Source organism: Anas platyrhynchos, chromosome 7, assembly GCF_047663525.1.
Source record: "Anas platyrhynchos isolate ZD024472 breed Pekin duck chromosome 7, IASCAAS_PekinDuck_T2T, whole genome shotgun sequence".
In the NCBI taxonomy this organism is placed as follows: domain Eukaryota; kingdom Metazoa; phylum Chordata; class Aves; order Anseriformes; family Anatidae; genus Anas; species Anas platyrhynchos.
This window is the reverse complement of record NC_092593.1, coordinates 14,722,476-14,744,170: the sequence shown is the minus strand read 5'-3', so window position 1 is coordinate 14,744,170 and position 21,695 is coordinate 14,722,476. Positions and strand designations below refer to the sequence as shown.

Below are 21,695 nucleotides of genomic sequence, written 5' to 3'. Positions count from 1 at the left end.
GTGGATAATGAACTCCCCTTTGCAATATGCAATTTGCTGGATAATGGCTTTTTTAAAGTGAACAGAGAGCTTGGTGGAAGGTGCGGCCTTGCTGGAGGAATTCAAGTTGTGGGGTCATTTATTACCAGCCCAGCAGTGCAAATTCCTCCGCCCCGCCGCTGCCCCAATAAATAAAACTGCCTCTCCTTACTTTGTGCTTATCACCAGGAGATCTCAATTATCTCCATTTTACAGAGCTGGGGAACCAAGGCGGCAGGGCACTGAGGGAACGTGCCTGTGGCCACGTACAACCCACAGCCCCCTCCACAGCGCTCTTTCTGCCCGGGTGCTGCCTCCCACTGCTGCTGAGCCTTCGCCCTCCTTGCCCTGTGCCCCAGCACCGCCTGCCTGTGCTCCCGCTGCTGTCACAGGCAGAGCGAGCCAGAAGCAAGCTGCTGCTGCGTGCTGGGGTGCAGCTCCTCTCCCCTTCCTGCCTGATGTGACTGAGCTGTGCAGAGGGGACAGGTGGATCTCCTTTGGCCTGCCACCACCTAGTCAGAGACCATCCAGTTCCCCGTGGTTTGCTGACGGGCTGAAGGGATGTGACTGGGCTTGGGTGATCCTCTTTCCCGGTCCTGCTGGTGCTTTATTTCACCGTGGTTCCCTCTGGGATAAAATTCTCCTGCCTGAGTAACAGGAACGGACACAAGTGAACAGAATTCACCTCCAGCCTGCTGCTGGGTGAACTCTGGCTTACACAATCACCTCTCTGGGTTAACACGGTCACCCCAAACCAGCCCGAGCTGAGACCAGCCCTGCTGCCACTTGCCTCGCCACAGCCCACAGGCGTGCCCAGAAAGCTGAGCTGAAGTTGCTCGGTCATACATCATACAGGTGGTCCAGCCAAGCAGGGAACGGGGCTGCATTTGGCTGTGTGCAGCCAGCCAGGGCTGTGTCCCTTGGGGTACAAAGCACATTGCCCAGGCAGCCTGGAGACTGAGCCCAGGGGTGCCCTGCCTGGCCGCTGGGGTGACAGACATGGTGAGGAGCGCAGGGGCAGAGGGGAAGCTGGAGCTGCGAAAGCAGCAGCACTCAGGGCATTAAATATTGATGCAGTCTAAGCTGGCCTGTGGGGGCGATTGAGCTGAATTGCAGGTTTCTGTTGCTGGGATAAATCGGACCCGTTTGTCATGTGGTTTTGTTTCTTCCCTCTCCTAAGTAAAGCTGTACAGGAGCAGTATTGCTACAGCAGCAACAAGCGATCTGGAGAACGAATTTCTCTGATGGATATGGATAAAATTGAAGGGGCAGCAGCTGTTCTCCTGCCAGAGGTGCCACCAGAAGGTCATGGGGCAGCAAGATGGCAGCAAAAGGAACAGAAACCACACAGCCTCTGAAAGGAACAGGAGGCAAAGCAGTGTCCTCTGCTGGCCCCTGCAACTGAGGAAAATTCCTATTTACCTAGACAGTTGTTTCTGTTTTTTTTGTTTTTTTTTTTTTTTTTTTTTTCCCCAGCTTTAGCTGTAATTGGACTCGCAAACAACAGGATGCTCATCTCCAGCAGAGACCCAGGCATGAGCTCCAGCGTTACGCTGCAAAGTCCAGGGGCGTCTCCTGGCCTCGCAGAGCGGCTGTAACTGGAGCAGGGAGCCGGGGACGGGCGATCGATCACCCCGATGCTATTCCACCTCTCGCCTCCCAGTCTTCACTGCCCATTTCCACAGGAGCTGAACCTGGCACAGAGACCTGCTCTGCACTGCGAAACATCACGAACATCAGGCGCGAGGAGGACCGGACGCGTTCTCCAAGCAGCAGGGTGAGGGCTATCCACAAATGAGCACGCACAGAGGAGGAGGCAGCCCGTAGCAGCAGGAGCTGGAAAGGTCATCGATGGCAATAGGTCTCCAACTTCTCCTCACCGTCCTTCCTTATAGCACAGCAACGCTGAGACATCCTCCAGGTGTCCTTGTGCACAGGAAAAAACTCTTCACCGAAGAGGTGCCGGGAACACCTCTGGGACCCTGAGCGACCTCTGGCTCTGTCTCTTCCTCTGGGAGATGAGGCTCGCTGCAGGCTTTGTGTGGTTGTGATTTAAGAGCCCTCGGTGGAGGACGCTCTGCAAGCGTGATGCTCCTGAAAGCCCCCTCCGTGAAGGTGACATGAGAGTCTGGCAGGCCTCAGAAGGGAAAAAAAAATAAAACCTTGTAAATGGGATGGACACAGCCAGAGCTGAACACAGCCAGCTCCAAGCGGGCAGCGCTGCAGCGCCGGGTCCTGGCAGCAGCTGAGGACACCACGAAGCTCGCCACGTCCCTGCGGGCTGCGGGGGGCTCGAGTGGCACCCCTGAAAGTCCCGGTGAGTCAGGGGGCCGGGGGGAGCCGGCGTGGGAAAGGGGGACGTTGTTTTTGGGGTGACACAGCCCCAGCCCCCGCCGCAGGACGAGGGATGGGGCCGGGACCCCCCCGAGCTGCCTCGCAGACAAAAGGCCGGCGCTCGGTCACACCCAGCACCTCGCAGCCGTGCCTAGGCTCGGGGGGGGGACCCCAAAAAGGGGCTTTTCTCCCCAAATTCCCCCTTCTGGCGGCGGCCCCGCCCCTCCCGCCGTTGCCATGGCGGCGGCAGAGCCGGGCCCGGCCCCGCGGGCGCACGGGGGGCGGGCGGCGGCTGCGGGGCTCGGCGCTGCCGGGCGGGCACGGGAGGAGCAGCGGGGCCGGGAGCCGCAGGTGGGTACGGGGATGGGTACGGGGATGGGGATGGGGATGGCAAACAGCCCTTGTACCGGGGCAGCAGCTCCGTAGCGGGGGGCTCGGGGGACTCCGTGCCCTGCCTGCCCCCAGCCCTCGCCTTTGTGGCTGGGAGGCGGTGAGTGAGTGTGGGCACGGGTCTGCTGGTGGTAGGGGAAGGGAAGGGGAGGCCTCGGGGAGGTGAGGGCTTCTTCGTGAAATGCTTCACAGCCCTCAGTTAAGGCTCAGAGCCCCCCTGCTGCAAGCTGGGGACGCCTTACCGAGCCCTTGTGCAGGTGGGGGAGCGGGGAGCGGAGAGATTGGAGTCACGGCCACAAGCTGAACTGGGTGTCGCACATCCTGAGGCTTCTGGTGGAGGTATTCATCCACATGTCCTCTAATGAAATCCTCCCTCATTTTTATCAGCTGTTCCACGAGCTGTTCTGGGCACTGCAGGCCACGTGTGCTCTGGGGCTTTGAGATATTGCTGTTGCGTATGCCGAAATGTTGGTGTCTGTAAGCGTGAGAAGGGTGCTGCCTGCTTAAAACGGGTCCGTGGGGGCTGCTTGGTTTGTGCTGGGGCAGAACCCCGGAGCTCTGTGATGGGTGAGGCTGTCAGTGGGCAGCCAGACAGCAAGGCATGCACGGGGCTGACGAGGTAAATGCAGAAAGCCCGGACACCTGCTGTGACTTGTGTGACAGCCTGGCACACGAAGGGGAAGCCTGAACAGGAGGTGGACCGTGTGCGAGGTCTGGTTCCCATCCGGTGCTTCTGTCCATCCCATTTAAGGTTTTTAACCGAAGAGCCCCGGCTGCAGTCTCAGGTTTAAGTCTCGCTGCCCTGTCTGTAGGGCACAGCACAGGACAAGGTTTGCCCCAAAGCGTTCACAAAGCCTAAAGCTGCACCGCTGTAAGAGAAGCCCGCTGCCGACTGGGTGACATTGGATAGCTCCCAGTAGCCACAGGGGAGAGGGAAAGGAGCAGGCTGAGTGCTCTTATGCCTTGTCTGGGTTTTAACACCCAGCTGGTGATTGCAGATTTCTGGGCAGGCTGATCCAACCTTATGAGGTATGCTGGCAACCCGTATTTCTTACTCTGTGACTTGGTAGGAGTTAAAGTTCCTCTCTGACAAACATCCCCAAAGAAACAAGAGGCCGGGCACCTCAGGGCAGTGCAGTTGCAAGAGGCATCACTTGCTGCTGGCGGGCGAGCTGTGGTTTCACAGTTTGGTTCCTTTCCAGCGTTTCGGAGGGACAGTTCCCGTAGCGAAGAGGGAGCAAGCATAGCTCCGGGGCCTCCACTGCTGGGCACCAGCCAATTCCTGTCATATCAGATTAGCTCTGTGGCACATTAGCACTCATTTATGTTAATACAAATGCAGCATGACTGCTCCATACTATTGATGGAACTATCGTATTTACAGCCCTGTAATATGACTAATTGGAAAGGAGGTTCTGGTTACAAAACCATGGACGTCCAAGGTGATTCCTGCTGCTGCTTCCATGTAGCCAATTGCGGAGCACGAAGATCGAGCCTCTAGAAGACGTAATCCACTTTTTATTTAGCATCAGTGCAGATACTCTTCTGGCAAACTCCAGGGAAAAAAATCCTCTATCACAAAAGGAGCAGCTTGGTGCCTGTCCATCTCAGCTGTCACCTGCTGACGAGCCAAGGATGCGCCCGCTTGACCCTGGGAACAAGCGAGGCTCCTCTGGCCAGAGTCTGCACGAGTTTCGCAGTCCCTGCTTCGTAATTAGCTCAGCCTCGGCTTCCATCTGCTTTGCAGCTCGCAGCAGCCCTCGCAGCTGGTTGCTGGCAGCCATTAGCACCTTGCAGCAGAGGAGCAGCTTCAGCTTTGAGTCCTGGGAAGACGGACAGGGCTGGCAGCACCAGCGGGCTTGGGAGAAATGGCGAGGGAGGAGAAGATGGATGTGTGGAAGGAAGATGGACTGAGAACATACGTGATGGGGAGGAATGAAGCGACAGGTGGGAAGTGCTGCAAGCCCCTGCTTCGTGGGGGTGCCGAATGGGGGCTGCAGGGAGCTCAGAGGCTTTTGGGAGCAGAGCAAAGGGTTCTCTGCTGCTACAGGATTGTGTTTTCCTGCTGCCAGCCCGCTGCCCAGCCTTCAGGGCTGCTAGGCCAGTCCTGAGCCACTGCAGTGTGCCCTGCAGCACTGCTTGGTTTCAAAACCCCCTGCTGTGAGTTATGTGGACAAAGGATGAGCAGCTCGGGGAACTGCAAGGAGAGCTGGGAGCAGGCTCCTTGTCCTCAGAGCCCTCCCCGCTCCCCGTTACCACAGCAGGCACCAGCATCGCTGTGCGAGGAGCTGCCGTGTGCTGCTCAAGGACAGCAAGGACAGTGGGAACTCTGTGGTTTCAGGAATTAGTTATGGAAAGCTGGGACCCTCCGGCTGAGGTAATGAGAATAGCTGGAGAATTAGGCAATTCCCATATTCATGAGATGACAGGCTGCTGTTCCTTTGCCAAGGCTGCATGAAATACACTGAGGGGCAGAGGAGTTCTCTGGCTTTGCTAACAGCTGCTTCAAGGTGAAGCACAAGGGGAGAAAGGAAAAAAGATCCACCATCTTTTGTTATTTGTTTAGCTATGGAACAGCTTGGGGCCTGGAATAATTCAGGGTCCTCTGTAGACCTTTTACAAGCTGGGTTTGAGACAGTCCCCTCATCTCCTAGAAATAAGCTGGTGGGGAATTAAACAGCACCTGTCCTAAAGGCTCCTTGCCAAGAATGAACTAAAAATGCTTCTGAAATCCTTCTCCATCTCCCGTCCTAGGCAGGAAGTCAAAGTGCAGCAGCGTTTTCTTATTAATTGGTCACGGATTTGTGTTTTGCAAGTGTTTTTAGCTAGTGAGAGCGTCTACGCCCTTGCCTCCCCTGCTGCTGAGATGCTTCAAGATACGTGTAAGAAAAAAAATATTTTTCCTTGGGGAGATGAAGCTTCAGCAGATGCTAGTGGGAGTTTACACTCTTGCTTCTCTGTCAGTGCTCACAGAAGCAGCCAGACACTGCGCTGTAGGTACGGGGCTAGAGCTGCTCCAGTCAGACACCGCACGGCCCCTCCTGGGCTTCCCTGGCATTTGTTTGTGATGGGGCAGCCCCCCTCTGCCTGAAGGCACCCGCTGACTGAAAGGTGGCAGTGGCTTTGGCATCGAGCGAGTGATTCACAGAGCTGTCAGCACATGGCTGAGCCCCTCGTGGAAGGCTTTTCCCCCAGGGAGAAGGGAGTTAAGGGCCCTCGGATGCTGAGGAGAGACAGCTCAGTGCAGACCTAGCCCAGCAGCGATACACGTTGGATCCTGGTGTCACGGCCAGGCAGAGCTGCTGTGACAGATTGAGCTGCTGACTTTGTAGCTTGCCTCAAGGACAACTCGCCTGCCAGTCCTGTGATCAAGTCTGCCCTCATCCTGGGGACCTTGCTCAGGGAGCCCACCCTGCAGAGAGATCTGGAGGTAAAGCAGCGGTTCGGAGTGTGATGGAGCAGACACAGCACCAGCCGTGGTCGCTGCTGAATTGCAGCTGCATCTTCAGGCCTAGCAGGGCACAGTGACAGTGATCAGCTCTGTGCTGAGGTGTTCCTGTCACTCCAGGCACCGTGCCCAGCCCTGCCAGCCTGCTCCTAAGAGCAGGGGCTTTCGGTTCCCCCAGTCTGCAGTGAGAGCACAAAGCCGCCTGCAGGCAGCGACTGCAAGATGTTGGCACAAAGGACAAGCTACTCCCTTTCTGCATCATTCGCAGCTCAGATCCCGAGCTGCAGAGGGTGTAGCTGTGGGGCAAAGATGTGCTAAGCAGTGCTGAGTGGGCAGTCTGCTGAGAGCCTTCTTTCTCTACCCTAAATCCACGTGAACAAAGAGCTGGAGTGCTCCAAGTTCGCTTCTGAATAAGGTAGAGGGAAGACTCCTTGGGCAGGAGTTGCAAGGTCATCTCTCACAGGATATTTCCCTTCCCAAAATGTGAATGCTGTGAAGTTTTTCCTCTCTTTTGGTCATACGAGGGCTGAGAACCCAAGCTGTGTGCTGAATTCAGGCCAGCTGCCTGGCAGCACTGGATACCACTAGAGACAAGAGATTTCCCATGGCTTGAGACCCACTTGTAATTAACCAAGTTCTTGTTTTAACCTGCGTTACAGGCAGTAACTTACCGTGGTCACGCTCGGATCACATTCATCTTCGCCTTAGGATGTGGTTCCTCTGCTTCTTGTAGGGATCGATATGATTTCATTGCTAATCCTCGCTGTAGTAGCTTAACCTGGGAAAACCTCAGGCCCGAGCTGAGCGGAGACCTCTCAATTACACGGAGATCCTCCGGCGCTCCCTCAGGAGGCCTGGTTTGCGGTACTTAACTGTTTTGCCCTGATGTGCCCCATTTTTTACCGCAGCTGTTGCAACAGCTCTGTTGCCTGTGGGCAGTCAGGTTTGTGCAGCGCGAGATAACCTGCCTGCGAGCTGTGCTGTAGCAGCCCTCCCGCTCCGAGGGCATGGTGTGGCTTTGGAAAGCAGAGCCTTGTGCTTGGAGAAGCTGTGCCCGCAGCGGGGAGACCTCACAAGTCGTAAGCTTGGTGTTGTTGAGGGCAGCCAGCAGCCAGTGGACACAGTCAGTGCTCCTCTACACGACTGTGTTGTTTCTGTTACTTACACCTCCCCGGGTGTGCGACTCCTCTGAGGAAGAGTAGGAGCAGGATGCCTCTCCTCTGAAGGGGTTCCCTGCTTACCCTGCCCTGCCCGCTGCCCGCTGCTGTCTGCAACACGCAGTTCATGTTTGGAAAAAGCAGTGCCCTTGCACAGCGCCCCCGGCTTCCAAAGAGTTCTTTCAGCATTGAATTTGGCCCATGGATTTTAATTACTCTCCACTGTGCTGGTAATGAGAGCCAGTGGAGCCAGCGATTTTATTTCCTTTTAATTTGTGATGATGCTCTGGATGCAGATTAACTTTCCCAGCTCGATACATGTTATTGATTCATCTTGCCTCGTGATGTGGTAAGCGGCCCAAAGAGGTTGCCAATTGCACTGCAGCTTCCCTTGGTAGCTCTGTACCCCGTGTCGTGCCTCCTCACCCTGGCAGTAGCCAAAATCGGGCACCTCTGCTTGCTTCTGGTTGGGTTCTTTACATCAGTAGCAAAGGATGAAATCAGGCCTGTGGCAGTGTTTCTTGACAGTTCCCTTTCTGCTCCATTCGCTGACCAAATTTGCTTGAGGGAGAGCAGTGCTGGGAGCGAGTGGCTCTCCCTCAGTTCAGGATCTGAACAGTGACTTCAGGTGCAGTGTTTTATTTCTTCCTTCTCTTGCCAAAGAAGCCATCAGCCTCGTGGCCAGTTCAGTGCAGGAACACGTGTGCTGAGCGTGTAGCACCGGGCAAGCCAAGATTAAGCAGATAAGAGGTAAATACGGCTTTGTCTCTTCACACAGCTTACTTTGGGGCTTAGAAGCCCCTATCCAATTAAAGCAGCTGGGGAATTAACATGGAAACAGTTGCGCCTGGTCTTCGTTTAGTGCCTGTAAATGTGGCTGCTCCAGCTGCAAGGGAGCCTCGGACTTGGCTGAGTGGGTCTGGTCCTGGCCCCCTTATCTCCAGCTTATCACTGAGGAACTGCTTTCACCAGCTTCCTGAGAGATTCTGGCAGCGGGCTGGGGAGATGCTTTTTGGAAGGCTATAAAGTAGCAGTGGGCAGAAAAATTGAGGTAAAAGGGGGATAAGTCAGGTAGTAGGTTCTTGATGCCAAACATCATCCTAGGGAGGCTGAGGCAGCATCCCGCAGACCCTCAGCCACAGCCATGCATCCTGTAAGCCCAGCAGTGTCCTGTCATCCCTGTACCTGGCAGCATTTCCCCCAAACACCCGGAGTCACTCAGGAAGAGCAAAAGCTTTGGGGACCCAGTGATTCACCAGAGGAGGTGCTCACACCGCCTTAGGCGAAGCTGTACGAACACATCCCTGTGGCTTGGTTCCGCCATGCCCTTAGGGGAAATTTAAAAGCGTTTCCCTTTTTTTTTTTTTTCCCTGCCTAGGCACAGCCAAGTCTATATCTTGGCTGGGCTCCCCCTCAGCAGCACCGGGCGCGTGGTGAGCGCGGCACCGCCGAGGGCCCGCGTGGGAGAAGGGCCCTTCTGTTCCCTCACTTGCATCCAGGAAACAAACGCGTCTCTGCGAGCCCCTGACGGGCTGCTTGGCGATCCCAGCTGCACCAGCCTCCCCAGGGACCCAGCTGCATCCGTTTGATTTCCTTAAGGTGTCAAAATGTAACCGAAGCGTCTAGATTATCGGGCATCTTGGGGTACACCACGGCTGCCTTCCTTTCTGCCTGGAGGAAGTGCTGGGCTTGTTGCCTTCTCTGACATTTTTTCATTGTTTAGGCTGAGGAAGAAGAAAGCAGGTGGATGTTTGAATGGGCTCCAGGCTCTACCAAAATTGTTTTCATTGAAATGTGCTTTTAATGTCTTCCTGAAAACAGTAGGATTGTATCAGAACAGGTAAAACCTGTGCTCCACTGCTTTCCTGACAGTCCCTACCTCACAGGATCACTTGGAAGCAAACAGCAGCTCTCCAGGATTTCTCTGGCCTTTTGTGGTGTGTTTTTTTTAATGATTTACTCTTGCCTCCCTGCTGGAGCTCCCTGAGCACCGCCATGTGATCACATCTCAGGGATGATGCCGTGCTTGGAGAAAATGCTGTAAAGCCCCCTGGTCTCCTCAAGGAACGCAGGAAGGACGCCACGCAGCAGCTGGAGTTGTCTGCCAGGTCAGAGAGGTGCCTCTTAAACAGGGAGGCTGTACATCGTCACCAGTCAGGTGCCATTTTGGGAACAGAACAGGAAAAAAAAAAGAGAGGAAAGGAGAAGCAAACAGAGGTGAAAGGCAGGAAAACTTTCTAGCCCAAAGCATCTGCATAGACCCAACCACACGCCCTCGGGTGCTGCCCTGGTGGTGTGTCGGGAGGCAGGCGTGCTTCGTGGACGGCCCTTTGATAGCATGGTGCAGTCCCTGTTTCCTTACAGCTCAGGATGGGAAGGCAGCCGTGGCAGCGGGCAGAGGAAGGCTGTGCTGGGTAGAGCTGGAGCTGAGAAGGGTACCATCAGAGCTGGAGGGTCTGCATCTGTGTGGCCCTCGGAGAGTTTCGTGATTGCATTAGGAGGCCCTGTAGCAGCAGCTGGGAGGAAGGAGGGTGTTCATTGCCTTTACCTGTTTTTTTTCTTCATTAACTCCAATCCCTCTGACCTCTGCAGAAGGAGGAAATAGAGGAAGAGGAATGTGCAGTTTTCCTTTTCTCGACAGCCACCTAATGACAGTGCCTGCTTTTCCTGCTGCTTTTGCACATTCACCATTGGCCAGCAGAGTTGAGGCAGAGCCCTTGTTTCATCCAGTGGCACAAGATTAAGTTAACAGGACTCTGTTCCGGGGCTACTGACGTGCTTCCCAAATCCAGCTCTGACACTGTCCAGGCTGTGGGTAATTTGATTCTCGTGCTGACAAAAGCCTCGAGCAGCAGCAAAGCTTGCACCTGAAGAACTGCATGCTCAGGATGGCAGTGCCTACATCTTTGCACGTTCAGCTAGCATATTGTCAAACATAATGACCAGAAAAGCAAGTCAGCATCTTCAGACATCCTTAGTTTATAGCAAATATCAAAATCTCAACTTGATTTGGGCAAGAGTCGTGAGATATGGAGCCGTTACCTTCTGCAAAATGCGATGGCTGAGGCAGAGTGCTTCATGCCCTGGTAAAAACCTGTGGTGTCAGCTGGGTGACTTCATGTGAGGGACCTTGGCTGTTCCCACAGATGGCAGCTGGATCACCTCAACAACCAGAACAGGGGCCTCTCGCTTCATGTGGAGAAAGTCCTTCAATCCTTAGCTAATCTTTGATTTTATTTTTTTTTATTTAAAGATTTTTGGGCACTGTGCGGTGCTAAGGAAGATCTTGCTGAGCTCCTATTACCTCAGCAGCAGCTGATACGTAATGAATTATTCAAGAATAGCCAGTTCCTTCATTAATTTTAATAACTCAAAATTTCCACCATGTTCTAGGCAGCGCTGCCAGCTGGGATATGATCAGGTAAGCCCATTATTTCCCGGGGTCTGTTTCATTGTGCCTGGGTTTACACACCTGAGGGCTTTTATAGCAAACAAGAGACTAGGATCAGACGGTGTTAATTTGGGGCAGATCTACAGCGGGCAGGAGAGGTGACAGAACTCCCCCGGCTCTCATGGGGGTCCCAAAGCCCTGTCCTTACGCAGGGAAGATGGCTTGGGATGTACAGAAATGGCCTCAGCTGCTGAGTGCTGGCCTCTGGGACAGAGCACAACCCTTCAGCCAGATGGCCTGGCCTCCACAGCAGCAGCAAGGCACTTCCCTTCTCTCTCACAGACTGACTCTCCTGAAATTGGCACCAGGTCTCTAAGATTTCTGTAACTCACCTTTCCCTGAGGCTGTGCTCAAATCCAACACCAGAAAACACTTCGTGACACAGAAGCACTATTAACAGTTTCTTCAGGGAGAGTAAGTTGTCGTGGGGACGTGACCAGATGGAGCGTGGCTGCACTTCACAGCGCCTGCAAGGGAGGCAGAAACCTCTGCAGCTGCTTTTGTTGTCACGTATATGAGAGGAGGGAAGATGAACTGCTGGGGAGAAGAGAGGCTGGACACCAGCGGTGCCAAACACGAGTTGTTTACAGGCACGGTGATGAATCAGCCCCCAGATGAGCCCACGAGTGAGTGACCTGCCAGCAGCTACGCAGTGCGTGCTCATGAATACGCTGCTAATAACGCAGCCAAGTGCAGCAGCTCGTCCCCGCACCCGGCACCGAGCCTCCAGGAGATGAAAGGCAGACCTTGCTAGAGGAAGGTCACGGCTCTGGGAGATTTAACGATTTGATCTTTGGGGCTGGAACATGAAAGAATAGCACTCGACAGTGAGAAATAACCACGAGGCTCCTCACAGTCTGTTAAACAGCAATAGCCACGTGTCTGTGTATCAAGAGGTGGAGAGACTTCAGCAGATCTCTGCAACCACTGTACCTGCTGGTTCTGCTGCTCTGCCTCCCACAGACACGGGGCTCTGTTACCTGCGTCTTACCCATTGCCACTACTCATCACAGCCCCCAGAAGATTGTTCTAGGAAATCACTAGGAGATCACGCAGCTTTCTCCAGTCTGCTGTGGTCCAGCTCCTGTTCCCAGCCACCAGGAACGCGCTGCTCTGATCTATCTGCCAACCAGACCCAAATCTATGGCCAGTCTTATCTCATGTCTTGATATTAAACCAAACCAAAAGAAGTGAATGATCTCAGGGTAATGTTGTAGAGCTCCCCAGACAGTGCTGAGCAGCTGACAGAGGCGGCTTGCTGCTTGCTCTGCCTTCACAGCACTGCACCCGGCTGCTGTTCCACTGCTGGAATGAGACCATGCTTTTAGGACCCAACATATCTCAGCTACCTCATGCCATCATTAATCCTGCAGCTCTTTATTCCTCTTTTTGTCTTTTTTTTTTCCCTTATCAGTTTTCTGCAATTCTTAGTCTGCCATTTTTATTTATCCCTTGCCATGTCCCCAGTGTTTATACACACACCACGCTTGCTTTCGCTTTCCCAACAAACAAGAATCTGATTTTTTTCCAAGCCAATGTATTTATTTTCTTCAGCTGCATGACTGTGGCTCTTTGAACATCTAGCCAAAAAAAAACCAACCAGCTCTCAGTTGTCATTTGTATTTTTCTATTTGAGGATTCGAGGTTCCCTTTTTACCTGGCTCATGGTTGTTCCCAGCTCTCGGAAAGCTCCGTTTTTAGGGTCGTAATGACGGGTAATTGGCTGGCGCTGGGCTGCTTGCACACAGCGAACCTGGCTGTGTACCGATCCGTGGTAGCTAAGCAACCAGCTATGGCTTGAGTTCTGTGATCAATTCCTCGCTATCTGTCAAGATGAAGCCTCACCCAGTACGTACCCACAAGGGATGGAACAATTTTGGGATTTCAGGAGCCGTCGTGGGTAGGGCTGGCAGGTTTAGGCAGTGACAGCAAATGGTTTTGCTCAAGGTAACGCGAGGCTGTTTCACTGAGGCTGTGCCACCCCTCACCCTAGACCTGGAGCTGCTCTGCTCCCCAACTTCTGTTCCAGAGGAATTGCTCCTAGATGCTTCATCTAAAAGAAATCCAGTTTAGCTTCCTGCAAAAACAGAAAATGTGGTCTGTGAGGAGCCCCCACGCTCTTCTAGCACTGCCCACCTGCAAAGAACATTTTATGGCGCTCAGAAGGAGATCTTTGCAAGCTCTGTCTCCAGACTCTCTGCACTTCCCCCTTTTTTGCTGTTCCTGCTTGCTGAAAGGAGCCATATGGATTTTGTACCGAATGTCACATAAATGCTAATACGTAAGTATATTTAGAGGTGGCATATGGGCACTAGTCAATGGGAACGAGAGCTTTTCTGGCTCACATCATGCAGGCGAGTTCAGAGAAGCCAGCTGCTGCAGAGGGTTAGGCAGGAAGCTTCGTTCACCTGGGGTCCCAGGTCCAAATCTTGCTTGGGGTTGTTTCTGCACTCGGCATCTCTGCCTGGCTTTATCAGCAGCACCGATGTTTGCCGGCAGGTGTAGACAATGCTGAAGGTTTCAGCCCTTGCAAAACAAAAAACAAAAAACCAAAACCCACAACGTGTATTCTGATCTGGGATGTACCGTATGGCAGGCAGAGATCTGACTGCCCTTTGGGGTGTTACAGGCACAAACACACAACATTAAAGTCAGCATGGAAAAGTTGTGCTGCAGAGCAGTGTTACAGTAAGTAGATGAAGGAAATTCTTTGAGCTTTGAATCCTCCCTGAGCAACAGAAAGCACTGGGATATGTTGGAGGCTGTGAGTTTCGGTGTCCTTTCCTTAGGGGCTGAGAGCAACTCACCATGTCTCTGTGCATCGCAGCTGCTGCTGCGCCTGCCTCGGCCGGGGAGTGGGAGCCTTGCCTGGGTGAAGAAATTTCCTGCAAAATAGACTTCACTCTCTTTATTTTTCACTGATTGGGGGATTTCGTCTTGGAACCTCAAACAACAAAAAAATTCCAAGCTGAGCCGAGATGGAAACTTTCCATGAGGCTGTAGCTGTGTCCCCTTTGATGATTTTATCTGCTCTGATTAAAAGGTTGGCGGGATTTGGAGCGTTTATGCACAAAGGAAAGCTGACAAGGTCCTGATGGATTTTTACAACTTGCTCAGGGGTTGGCTTACAGCGAATCCACCGTGGTCGTTACGTCCCCCACTTCTGTCACAGCCTGGCGGCTCTTGTTTATAGCCTCGCCTGCGATGTTAAATAGCAGCCATAAAGCATTTTGCTACTGCTCCTGCCAGCTGATGAGCCCGCTTTAAGCCCTGCTCATTGCATCCCTGCATGTCTCCTTGCATGGGGAAGGAGCTAGCTTTGAATGTCACCCAGCCCTACAGAGGCAAGTGGGAAGATGGATTATGCTGGCAGCCACCCATCCATCCGCTCATCTGCCAACACTAATGTTTGGCTTTTCAGGCTCCCAGTTGCCTTAAATAAGGCTGGCCTACGGGGTCTGGGGTGGGAAAGGTCATGTAGCTCATTTTGTCTTCTCCTTCTTAAGTGGTAATTAAACTTTCTGAGGTGTTATAGCTACGGGTAGGAATTTTTGATGGGCAGTATTTGGGAAGCTGAGGTGAAATCCCTTGCGGAGGTGCTGTGGTGTGTGAGAGTCCTACCCTCACATCGGCTGCAGCATCTGCCCCCTGTCTTCTCAAGGTACTCCTTAAAAAAAAGTTTACAAAGGTTTCATATTTGTTTATCAGCAGTGACTGGGTATCTGCATAGGCAGTATTTCCCCTCTTTTGGTTAATATCACCTGGTGGTATCCATAGAGTGGTTCTGTCCCACCTTTGGGCAGCTGTGGGTGCTTTGAGTCAACCCCAAAGCTGCAGACTTTCAGTGCCATGAGACAGGAGCAGGAGATTAGTTATTAGAAAGCAGCTGGTGGTTTCCCTGCAGCTCAGCTGTGATGCTTCTGGTTCAGCTCTTAGCGGTGTCTCCATAATCTCAATCTGCATGCAATGGCTTCCGTCAGCAACTTTGCTCCGTGCTTTTTTTTTTTCACAGTTTAAAAAAAAAATAAAAAAGGTTAACAAGAATATAGCAACCTTCCTGAGAGACATATGGAAGGGACATTTTGCAGAATGGGATGGAAGTCGTGATAACTAACTCGTATTGCTAGGGGAATAGCCCAGAGCCGGCTGGGAGCAGCCAGCTTCAGGGCCTGCAGCAATCCTGGGAAGGGGCGTGGGGGTCCTCGTGGCTCTGCGTTTGTTGATATTACTCTTTCACAGAATGTGCTTCTTAATGGTGACGTTAAAACATTGCCAGGGAGCCACTTATGACATGGTGCTCATTTTACTGACAATGCTTTTTGGAGAGTGAGGTGAGGGCAGGTGTGGGTGTGGTGAGAAATCCCATGGATCTGTATCGCCTCCAGCCTGGACTCCCCAAATCCTGTTCCCGTGGGGTCACTTGGGAGTTTGTGTCCAGCTGGGATTAAAGACATCCCAAAGAGATTCTCCCACCTGGAATCTATCCCGTTTAAAGGAGGAGGTGTGTTCCTACAGCCTCCCCCACCTCCCGGAGAGATAAGCCAGCTCTCATCCCTGTCCAGCCACACCTGGTTGTGGTGAAACCTCCTCCCTTCCACCCCTGGTGCTCACGGCCCCCCTCTCCTTGTGCCCAGCCAGGACAGGGTGCTGCAGCTGCTGCTGTGCTCTGCAGCAGGTCAAGCAGAGCAATTTGGCCTGCTAATTGCTAGCCACAGCCTTCCCTATAGGCACTGGAGTCTTCTCCAGGCATTGGTGTTCCTAAAGCTTCCAGTACAGGCAGGCTGACAAATGGGGCTGAGGGAAGAAATCATTTCCATAGCTAATTGAAATGGAGGTGAAGGGAAGAGGTGCAAATGCAAGTTGAAAGAGCAGCCTTTGTCTCTGATAGTCAACTGGGAGAAATAATTTACTGGAGCGTTCAAGAATGTGCAACACAAGCAAATAAATGATGCTGACAGCATGATCAAAGGGTTGCTATATGGGAGAGCTTCTGTCGGTGCTGGCCAGGCCTCCGTGTGCCTCGGATCCTTGCCTAATAACTGTGATGAACAGCCACATGTGATGTCGGAGAAACTCACTGAATTTTGCTCTTGGGATTGGTCCCTGACATAAAGTGCTTTCAGACTCCATAATCCATTAAAATCACGTTTATCGGAGGATGCAGACGAGAGGTGCAGCATGCTTGTGTCTCCAGGTCCTGAGTTCACGTGGAAGCAAAGCACCTGAATGCATCAGTGATGGAAACACTGACACATCGATTGGATCTGATCTACGCTGGGCAGTTACTGGCAAAACTGACAGCACCGTGATGCTGCTGCAGGTACCGCTCCCCTGTGGGTATCCTTATTCCATCCAAACCAGTAGCAATTTTCCGGAGTGAGAGGGCCCACCAGGCCATCGCATGCCCTGTGTGAAGCAGAAAGCTTTCCTGTGAGTCCATGCGTGTGCAGACCAGCTCCTGGACAAAGCACAGCAGAAAAGGCAGAGGCTCTGCTAGGAGGATTGCGTGCTGTAGGATTTACTAGCTGTACCGAAATCTGCCCCGCAAAACGAGTGTCGTGCAGTCTGTACGCCTCTTGGGCTTGGATAAAAAGCACGCGCAGAGGGGAGGCCCGCTGGGACTTCATTGCTCTGCTATTATCGTGTCAGCAGCATGGGTTGGAAATGTTTTTCCCAGAGAGAGCAAGGCCGAAGGGAGAATCGACTTTTTAGAAAGCCGGTTCCTGTCCCCCACATCCCCGGGGGCCTTGTGCAAGGTGAGAGGCCCAGCTGTGAGCACAGCACAGCCTGGCTTTGCCAGCGGCCGCTACCTGACCGGGATGAAGGGCAAGGGATGGTGCCAGGCTGCGTGTTGGGGAGAAGGAAGCTGAGAGAGAGGCTTCATGGGGTGAAACCTCCAGGAAACAGGGCAAGGAGCAGTGTGTGACAGCAGCTTTTCCACGCTCGGAGCAGCTCTGCCAAGGCTGGGGGCTCCCGGGGGCTGTGGCGGCAGCTGAATGAAATTGTCGCCGGTGCTGAGGCGCTCGGAGAGCTGGGGGCAGATCCTGGCTCTGCGCCCGCTGGCAGAGCTCCAGGGGATTTCACCGCAGACAAGCTTTTCTGACTCCGCACGTGAAACAAATTGCCAGGGTGAAGCTGCAGAAATAACGCCTGGGAAGGCAAGGCCTGCAGAAATCCTCGCACAGCGTCGTGCTGCAGCTCCAGGGGCCTGCTGCTGGCAGGAGCCGTGGCTCAGCAGAGCCCCGGGATGTCCTCCTGGGAGGGAGGATGAGCTGGGAGGGGCGAGGTGCTGCTGAACCCACCTGGCTTGCCACCTAGCTGCCCCTTTGTACGCAAACACACTTTGGTGCTGAATTTTTTGACCCGCTTCTTTCTTTTCCCAAGCTTTCCCAGCAGCTCCAGGGACCACCCATCAATATCACCACAGCAACAAGAAGTCATTAATGGTGTCCTGCCTGCCCAGAGGCGCTCGGTGGGCTGTCACCGGCAGCTCCAGGGATAACAGAGAGAGCTGAGGGCCTCTGTGGGGTCAGACCTCTGTGCCAGGCCCTGCTTTGGTGCGGACAGTAAGGGGCACAGCTCTCCCTTTAGCAGCGTGTGCCGCAGGGAGCCGCTGCCAGGAAAGGAAGGGCTGGATTTGCTGCACAAGTGGGGATGAACCTGCCTCTCTCAGGCTTGTTTGCATCTGAGAGGCGCTTTACATTGCAAATAAGTGACTGATCCAGCCTCCAGGGAGCTCAGAGCAAAGCAGGAGGCTCGGGGGCCAGGGAAGGGGAATGGCAAGCTAACCGGCGAGGACAGATGAAAGACATGTCATATAATTCTGCTAAATGGTGGAGGGAGGGAAGTTCTCAGAGGGTGGACGTTAGCACTGCCAAGCTGCACTGATTTACACCCAACTCATGGCCTGGCCCACGGGCTGCTTGGCTGGAAAGCCTCTGAAAGAGAGGGGGGTGTTTAGAGAGGCCCACGTAGAGAGCTGGGGACTGAGGAGCTGAAAATGTGCAAAGAAGAAGAAAAGAAAGTCAGGATGTGTGCATCCTGTCACCTGTGTGCATCCGGGCTGGGGCTCCTGGTGCTTGCTGCGTGCCTGTGCCAGCACCCAGGTGGGCAGTGGGGAAGATCTGCTCTTTGGGTGCTCTTTAGGACTTTCTTCCTTCCAAGGAGTCATCCAAAGGAGCTCTGTGGCCAAACAGGGTGGGGACCCGCTGAAAGCTGGGCAGATGCTGGGTGATGCCATCTCCTGGCGCTGGTGCCACCAGGTGGATGCTCATCCTTGCAACCCTGCATTGCCAGCAGGGCTGTGGGAGCAGCACTGTCCAAGAGGCAGCGCGGTGCGCTGCTGAAACAAAAGGGGGATCCCACAGTAAGGAAGGGATCAGGAGCTCAGGTCACCTTGGAGGTCCCCTGCCTGAAAAAAATGAAGAAAGGGAGCCAAGAATGCTTAAGACCTTTGAGTGGTTCCATAAATGGTTTAGATGTTTTTTTTTTCCACTGCTTTGAGATGATTTAGGAGCTAATCCGACCAAAGTGGGAGTTTGCATGAAGCTACCAGCGATTCCTACGTTGTCCCTGGGGGAACTGTGTGTACCATAGCTGGGCATTCCCGTGATGGACAACAGATAAGGTAGAGAAATTCTTCTCAGGAACATGTACGTACCAAACGTGTATTTTTGGGCCTCTCTCTCTGATCAGTCAGCCCCAACCATGGCGAAGACCCGTTCTTTTTCTGGGAACAATGGCAGTGGTGGAGATACTTTGGAAGTGGCCACGGATGAGCTGGGTAAGCTTGTGCTGAATGCAGAGGCAGGGAGGAAAAACTGGGGAACGGCTCAGGATGGCACCTTTGGGAGCATTTGGAGGTACCACTGACGTGCACGTTCGCACGAGTACAGCCTGCAGAGGTTGTGGCTTTCTCTGTATTCTCTAGCTGTGAGCCCAAGCCGGCAGCTCTTCCTCTTGAAGAAAAGAAACCCAGGAAACTGGGCTGCGTTAGGTAACTGCCGTGGTCGCTCCTCTGCAATTAGCGGGCCCGCTGTAAGCCCTGCTGCTGTTCCAGCTGCTAGGACCGACCAAAAAAGAAACGGAGCTGGAGGAGTCACCAAACTGTCCTGCTGCCTCGACTGCCTCCCGCCGCATGGCTCTGCTGAAGTGAGCAGCCAAGAAAGCAAGTACAGCCAAGGCACCTTGATCTGTCTTCTTAACCTGTGGCTTGGAAAATCAGATGTGTCTGGCAGCCTCTCCCGGGAGACTGCTGGGGTTGCCTGCTCAGCAGCCGACGTGGAGCGATGTGCCTGACATGCTGTGTCCACGGGGTTTGCTGCATCAGATGGCACAAACCCACAGCAGCATTGCAGCTCGCTAAAATCCTGCGTACGGCTCTTGGAAGCGGGCCTTTTGCATCCCTCCGGCTGGCTGGATGTCTGAAATCAGAGGGAGACTGTGTTTCAGGTGAAGCTAACGTCCGGTCAGTGGTGCCTATTGCAAAACCTTTGTCGGAGAAATTAGGGTAGGACCTGAGGGTTTGGTTAATCACCGCCTTGTAGCGTGAGGAAGGCGGCTTTGGCTCTCCCCTCCTCTGGACACAGGAGCGTGGTGAGATGGGCACGACTCGGGAGTTAACCTGTTTGCAATGAGGTGCTTCAAGGAGCGTGGAAAACCGGGCCCGTCGGCCAGGCAGCACGGTCCGTGCGTGTGTGGTGTGAGCGATTTATCCATCGAGCTTTGGGGCAGTGTGCACAGGGCAGGCAGGACATGCAGCTGGGTAAATGAAGGGGCGCAGGGCTCAGGTCCACCTCGGAGCAACAAAGGGCTGGAAGTCGCTGCTTGGTTTAGGTGGGAGATGAGAGGGTGCCCTAGGCCTGCTGTGTGCCTTTAGGAGAGGGTGAGTTAGGACCCAGAACGGGAACAACATGTGAAAGATCAGCATTTACGTGTCTCCACGTGCTTGTGCTAGGAGCTGAGTGTGCCACGGTGCTGCCTCCGGCCTGACAAACCCAACCGTGTGAGCTGAAACCGTGATGCTCTGTGCCACCAGGAAGGGAGCATGGGAGAAAAAAGGGCTCGGTGTTTGTGTGGCTGTCTGGCTCGGAGTTATCCCGGTTGTCCCTGGTGTTTCCCAGAGAGGAGTGCTGTTGTCCTGCCCATGTGCTCAGGTTGAGCGTAGCTTCCTGGCGCGATGCGCACAGCCGTCGGGGTGCTGGCACAGGGGGACAGGCAGATTGGAAGGGTTCAGGAGGGCAAAAAGTCATGTTTGTAAAGGAAGAAAGCTCATCTGGGTGACAAAGATTAAAATCAATGATTTGGAAACAGAATTCCCTTCTTCCTCCACTAAATCCTGTCGTTTCTGGTGCCTGCCTGGGTGTCAGCAAGCTCAGCGCAGCCTCCTCGGGACGGTCTCTGTCTCCTGCCATCTCTCCCACCGCCTCTGTCTGTCCTCTGTCTTCTCTGGCCCTCTGCTCTGCAAACCTGCCCCGGCTCCCCTCTGCTGGCAGCGGGTCTCTCCCAGCTGCTCCTTCCCCAAAAGCAATTTCAGTCACCCCCCCACATCTCTGTCTGGAAAATCCTGCCCCGCTGAAGCAGCAGTGGGCTCACTGCTGTGGGAAATTGGTCTCGGTGTCCTCCAGGGCGAAGGGGGGCCCTCCCCTGCCACCGCTTTGAGGCAGGTGACAGAGGCCAGGGCCTTGCTGCTTCGCTCTCCTCGTGGCTGTTCCTCCTCCTGTCTGATTTCTTCCTTCCCTGCCTCACCTTTTTACCCACGCAGGACGGACCCCGTGCGTGCAGCCCCGGCACCTGCCTCCCGCAAGCTGTAGTTTCTCTTCAGACCGAGCAGTAAGAAGCTCGCTGCCTTGGGCAAGGACCATTGTGTTTCCAGCTGGTGCTGCGGCAAGGATTGCTTTCTCTTTCTGCTCAGTCCAGAAGCAGAGTGCAGGCTGCCCAGCGCGGCTCGGAGGGAGTCCCGCGGCTGTGAGCTGCTCACAGAGCTGCCTGATGGGCCCCGGTGCCACTGCCATTAGCAGCTCCGACTCAGGGGAGCCCTGTTCCCTGCGCCGTGCCTGGCTCTCACGTCGTCTCGTTCTCTCTTTCTTGACAGATCATGTTATAACCTATGATCACAGAAAGCCCCGATCCTCACGTTTCTCTGCTGTCACCTGTGGGCTCCTCCAGAGCCGCGAAGAAAGGGGAACTCCAGCCCCACCATGAGAAGACTGGGTGAGAAGTGCCTTTGACACCTTGGGGAACAGCAACGCCTTAACAGCTACTTTTAATTTTATTTGTAGGACTGTGATAATGTTCTTCACTCAGTGGTGATCCACGGGAGCAACTCTGCCTCCCCTCTCTGGGGTTAGGTCAGGCTTATTTCATTAATGTGGAGAAAGTGTGGCAGCCTGAAGCCCTGTAAGCAAGGGGTGAATCGAGCTGCCAGGGTTAGCAGTGTGGGCTGCCAGGCAATGCCCTGCCTGGGTGACAGCCCTCAGGGAGGAACAAGTCTCTTTATTCCCCACCTGGTCCAGGTGGCAGTGTACCTCCGTGGCAGGCAGCGTGCAGAGGACCCAGCCACACTACGGGGCAAAGTCTGGGCTGTAACTGACGTGGTCCTGCTTTGCTGTTCCTAAAGACCTCTTCCTGGGTGCTCAAGCTTGTTGGTTCTTGCTCGGCGTGTTATTAGGCACCATTGCTCCACCATCCCAGTGATCCGTTGCCCTTAGGAATCGCAGGCTACCCCCATATCCCTTGCCTAATCTTGCTCTCCTTTACATACAGCCCTTAATCCTTCTCTTTGCTGCTGGTTGCCAAAGGAAGGGAGTGGATGGGCCTCTAGCAGACACCCACACCTTGTGTGACTGCTGGCGGGTCCATGAGGCCTAAATCCTTAAGGGAAACGTGGAGTGCCTCT

At 54.0% G+C, this 21,695-nt stretch overlaps 1 protein-coding gene across 7 annotated transcripts in view; it reads left to right on the top strand.

Annotated features, from left to right (window-relative positions):
* LOC101792439 (uncharacterized) overlaps positions 1 to 21,695 on the top strand; it is a 42,442-nt gene that overhangs the window by 1,389 nt on the left and 19,358 nt on the right. For 3 of the 7 annotated variants that reach the window (XR_011810577.1, XR_011810576.1, XM_072040769.1), the window contains exon 1: positions 2,575 to 2,703. Coding sequence is in view for 1 of the 7 variants with exons in the window: in XM_072040769.1 (XP_071896870.1) it covers positions 2,590 to 2,703 (114 nt within the window). In the remaining 6 variants the exon portion in view is untranslated. Of the gene's footprint in view, positions 1 to 1,198; positions 2,336 to 2,574; positions 2,704 to 20,891; positions 21,011 to 21,695 lie in introns of those variants that run through there. The other 4 variants (XM_038181779.2, XM_038181778.2, XM_072040770.1 and 1 more) reach the window with 3 other exon arrangements.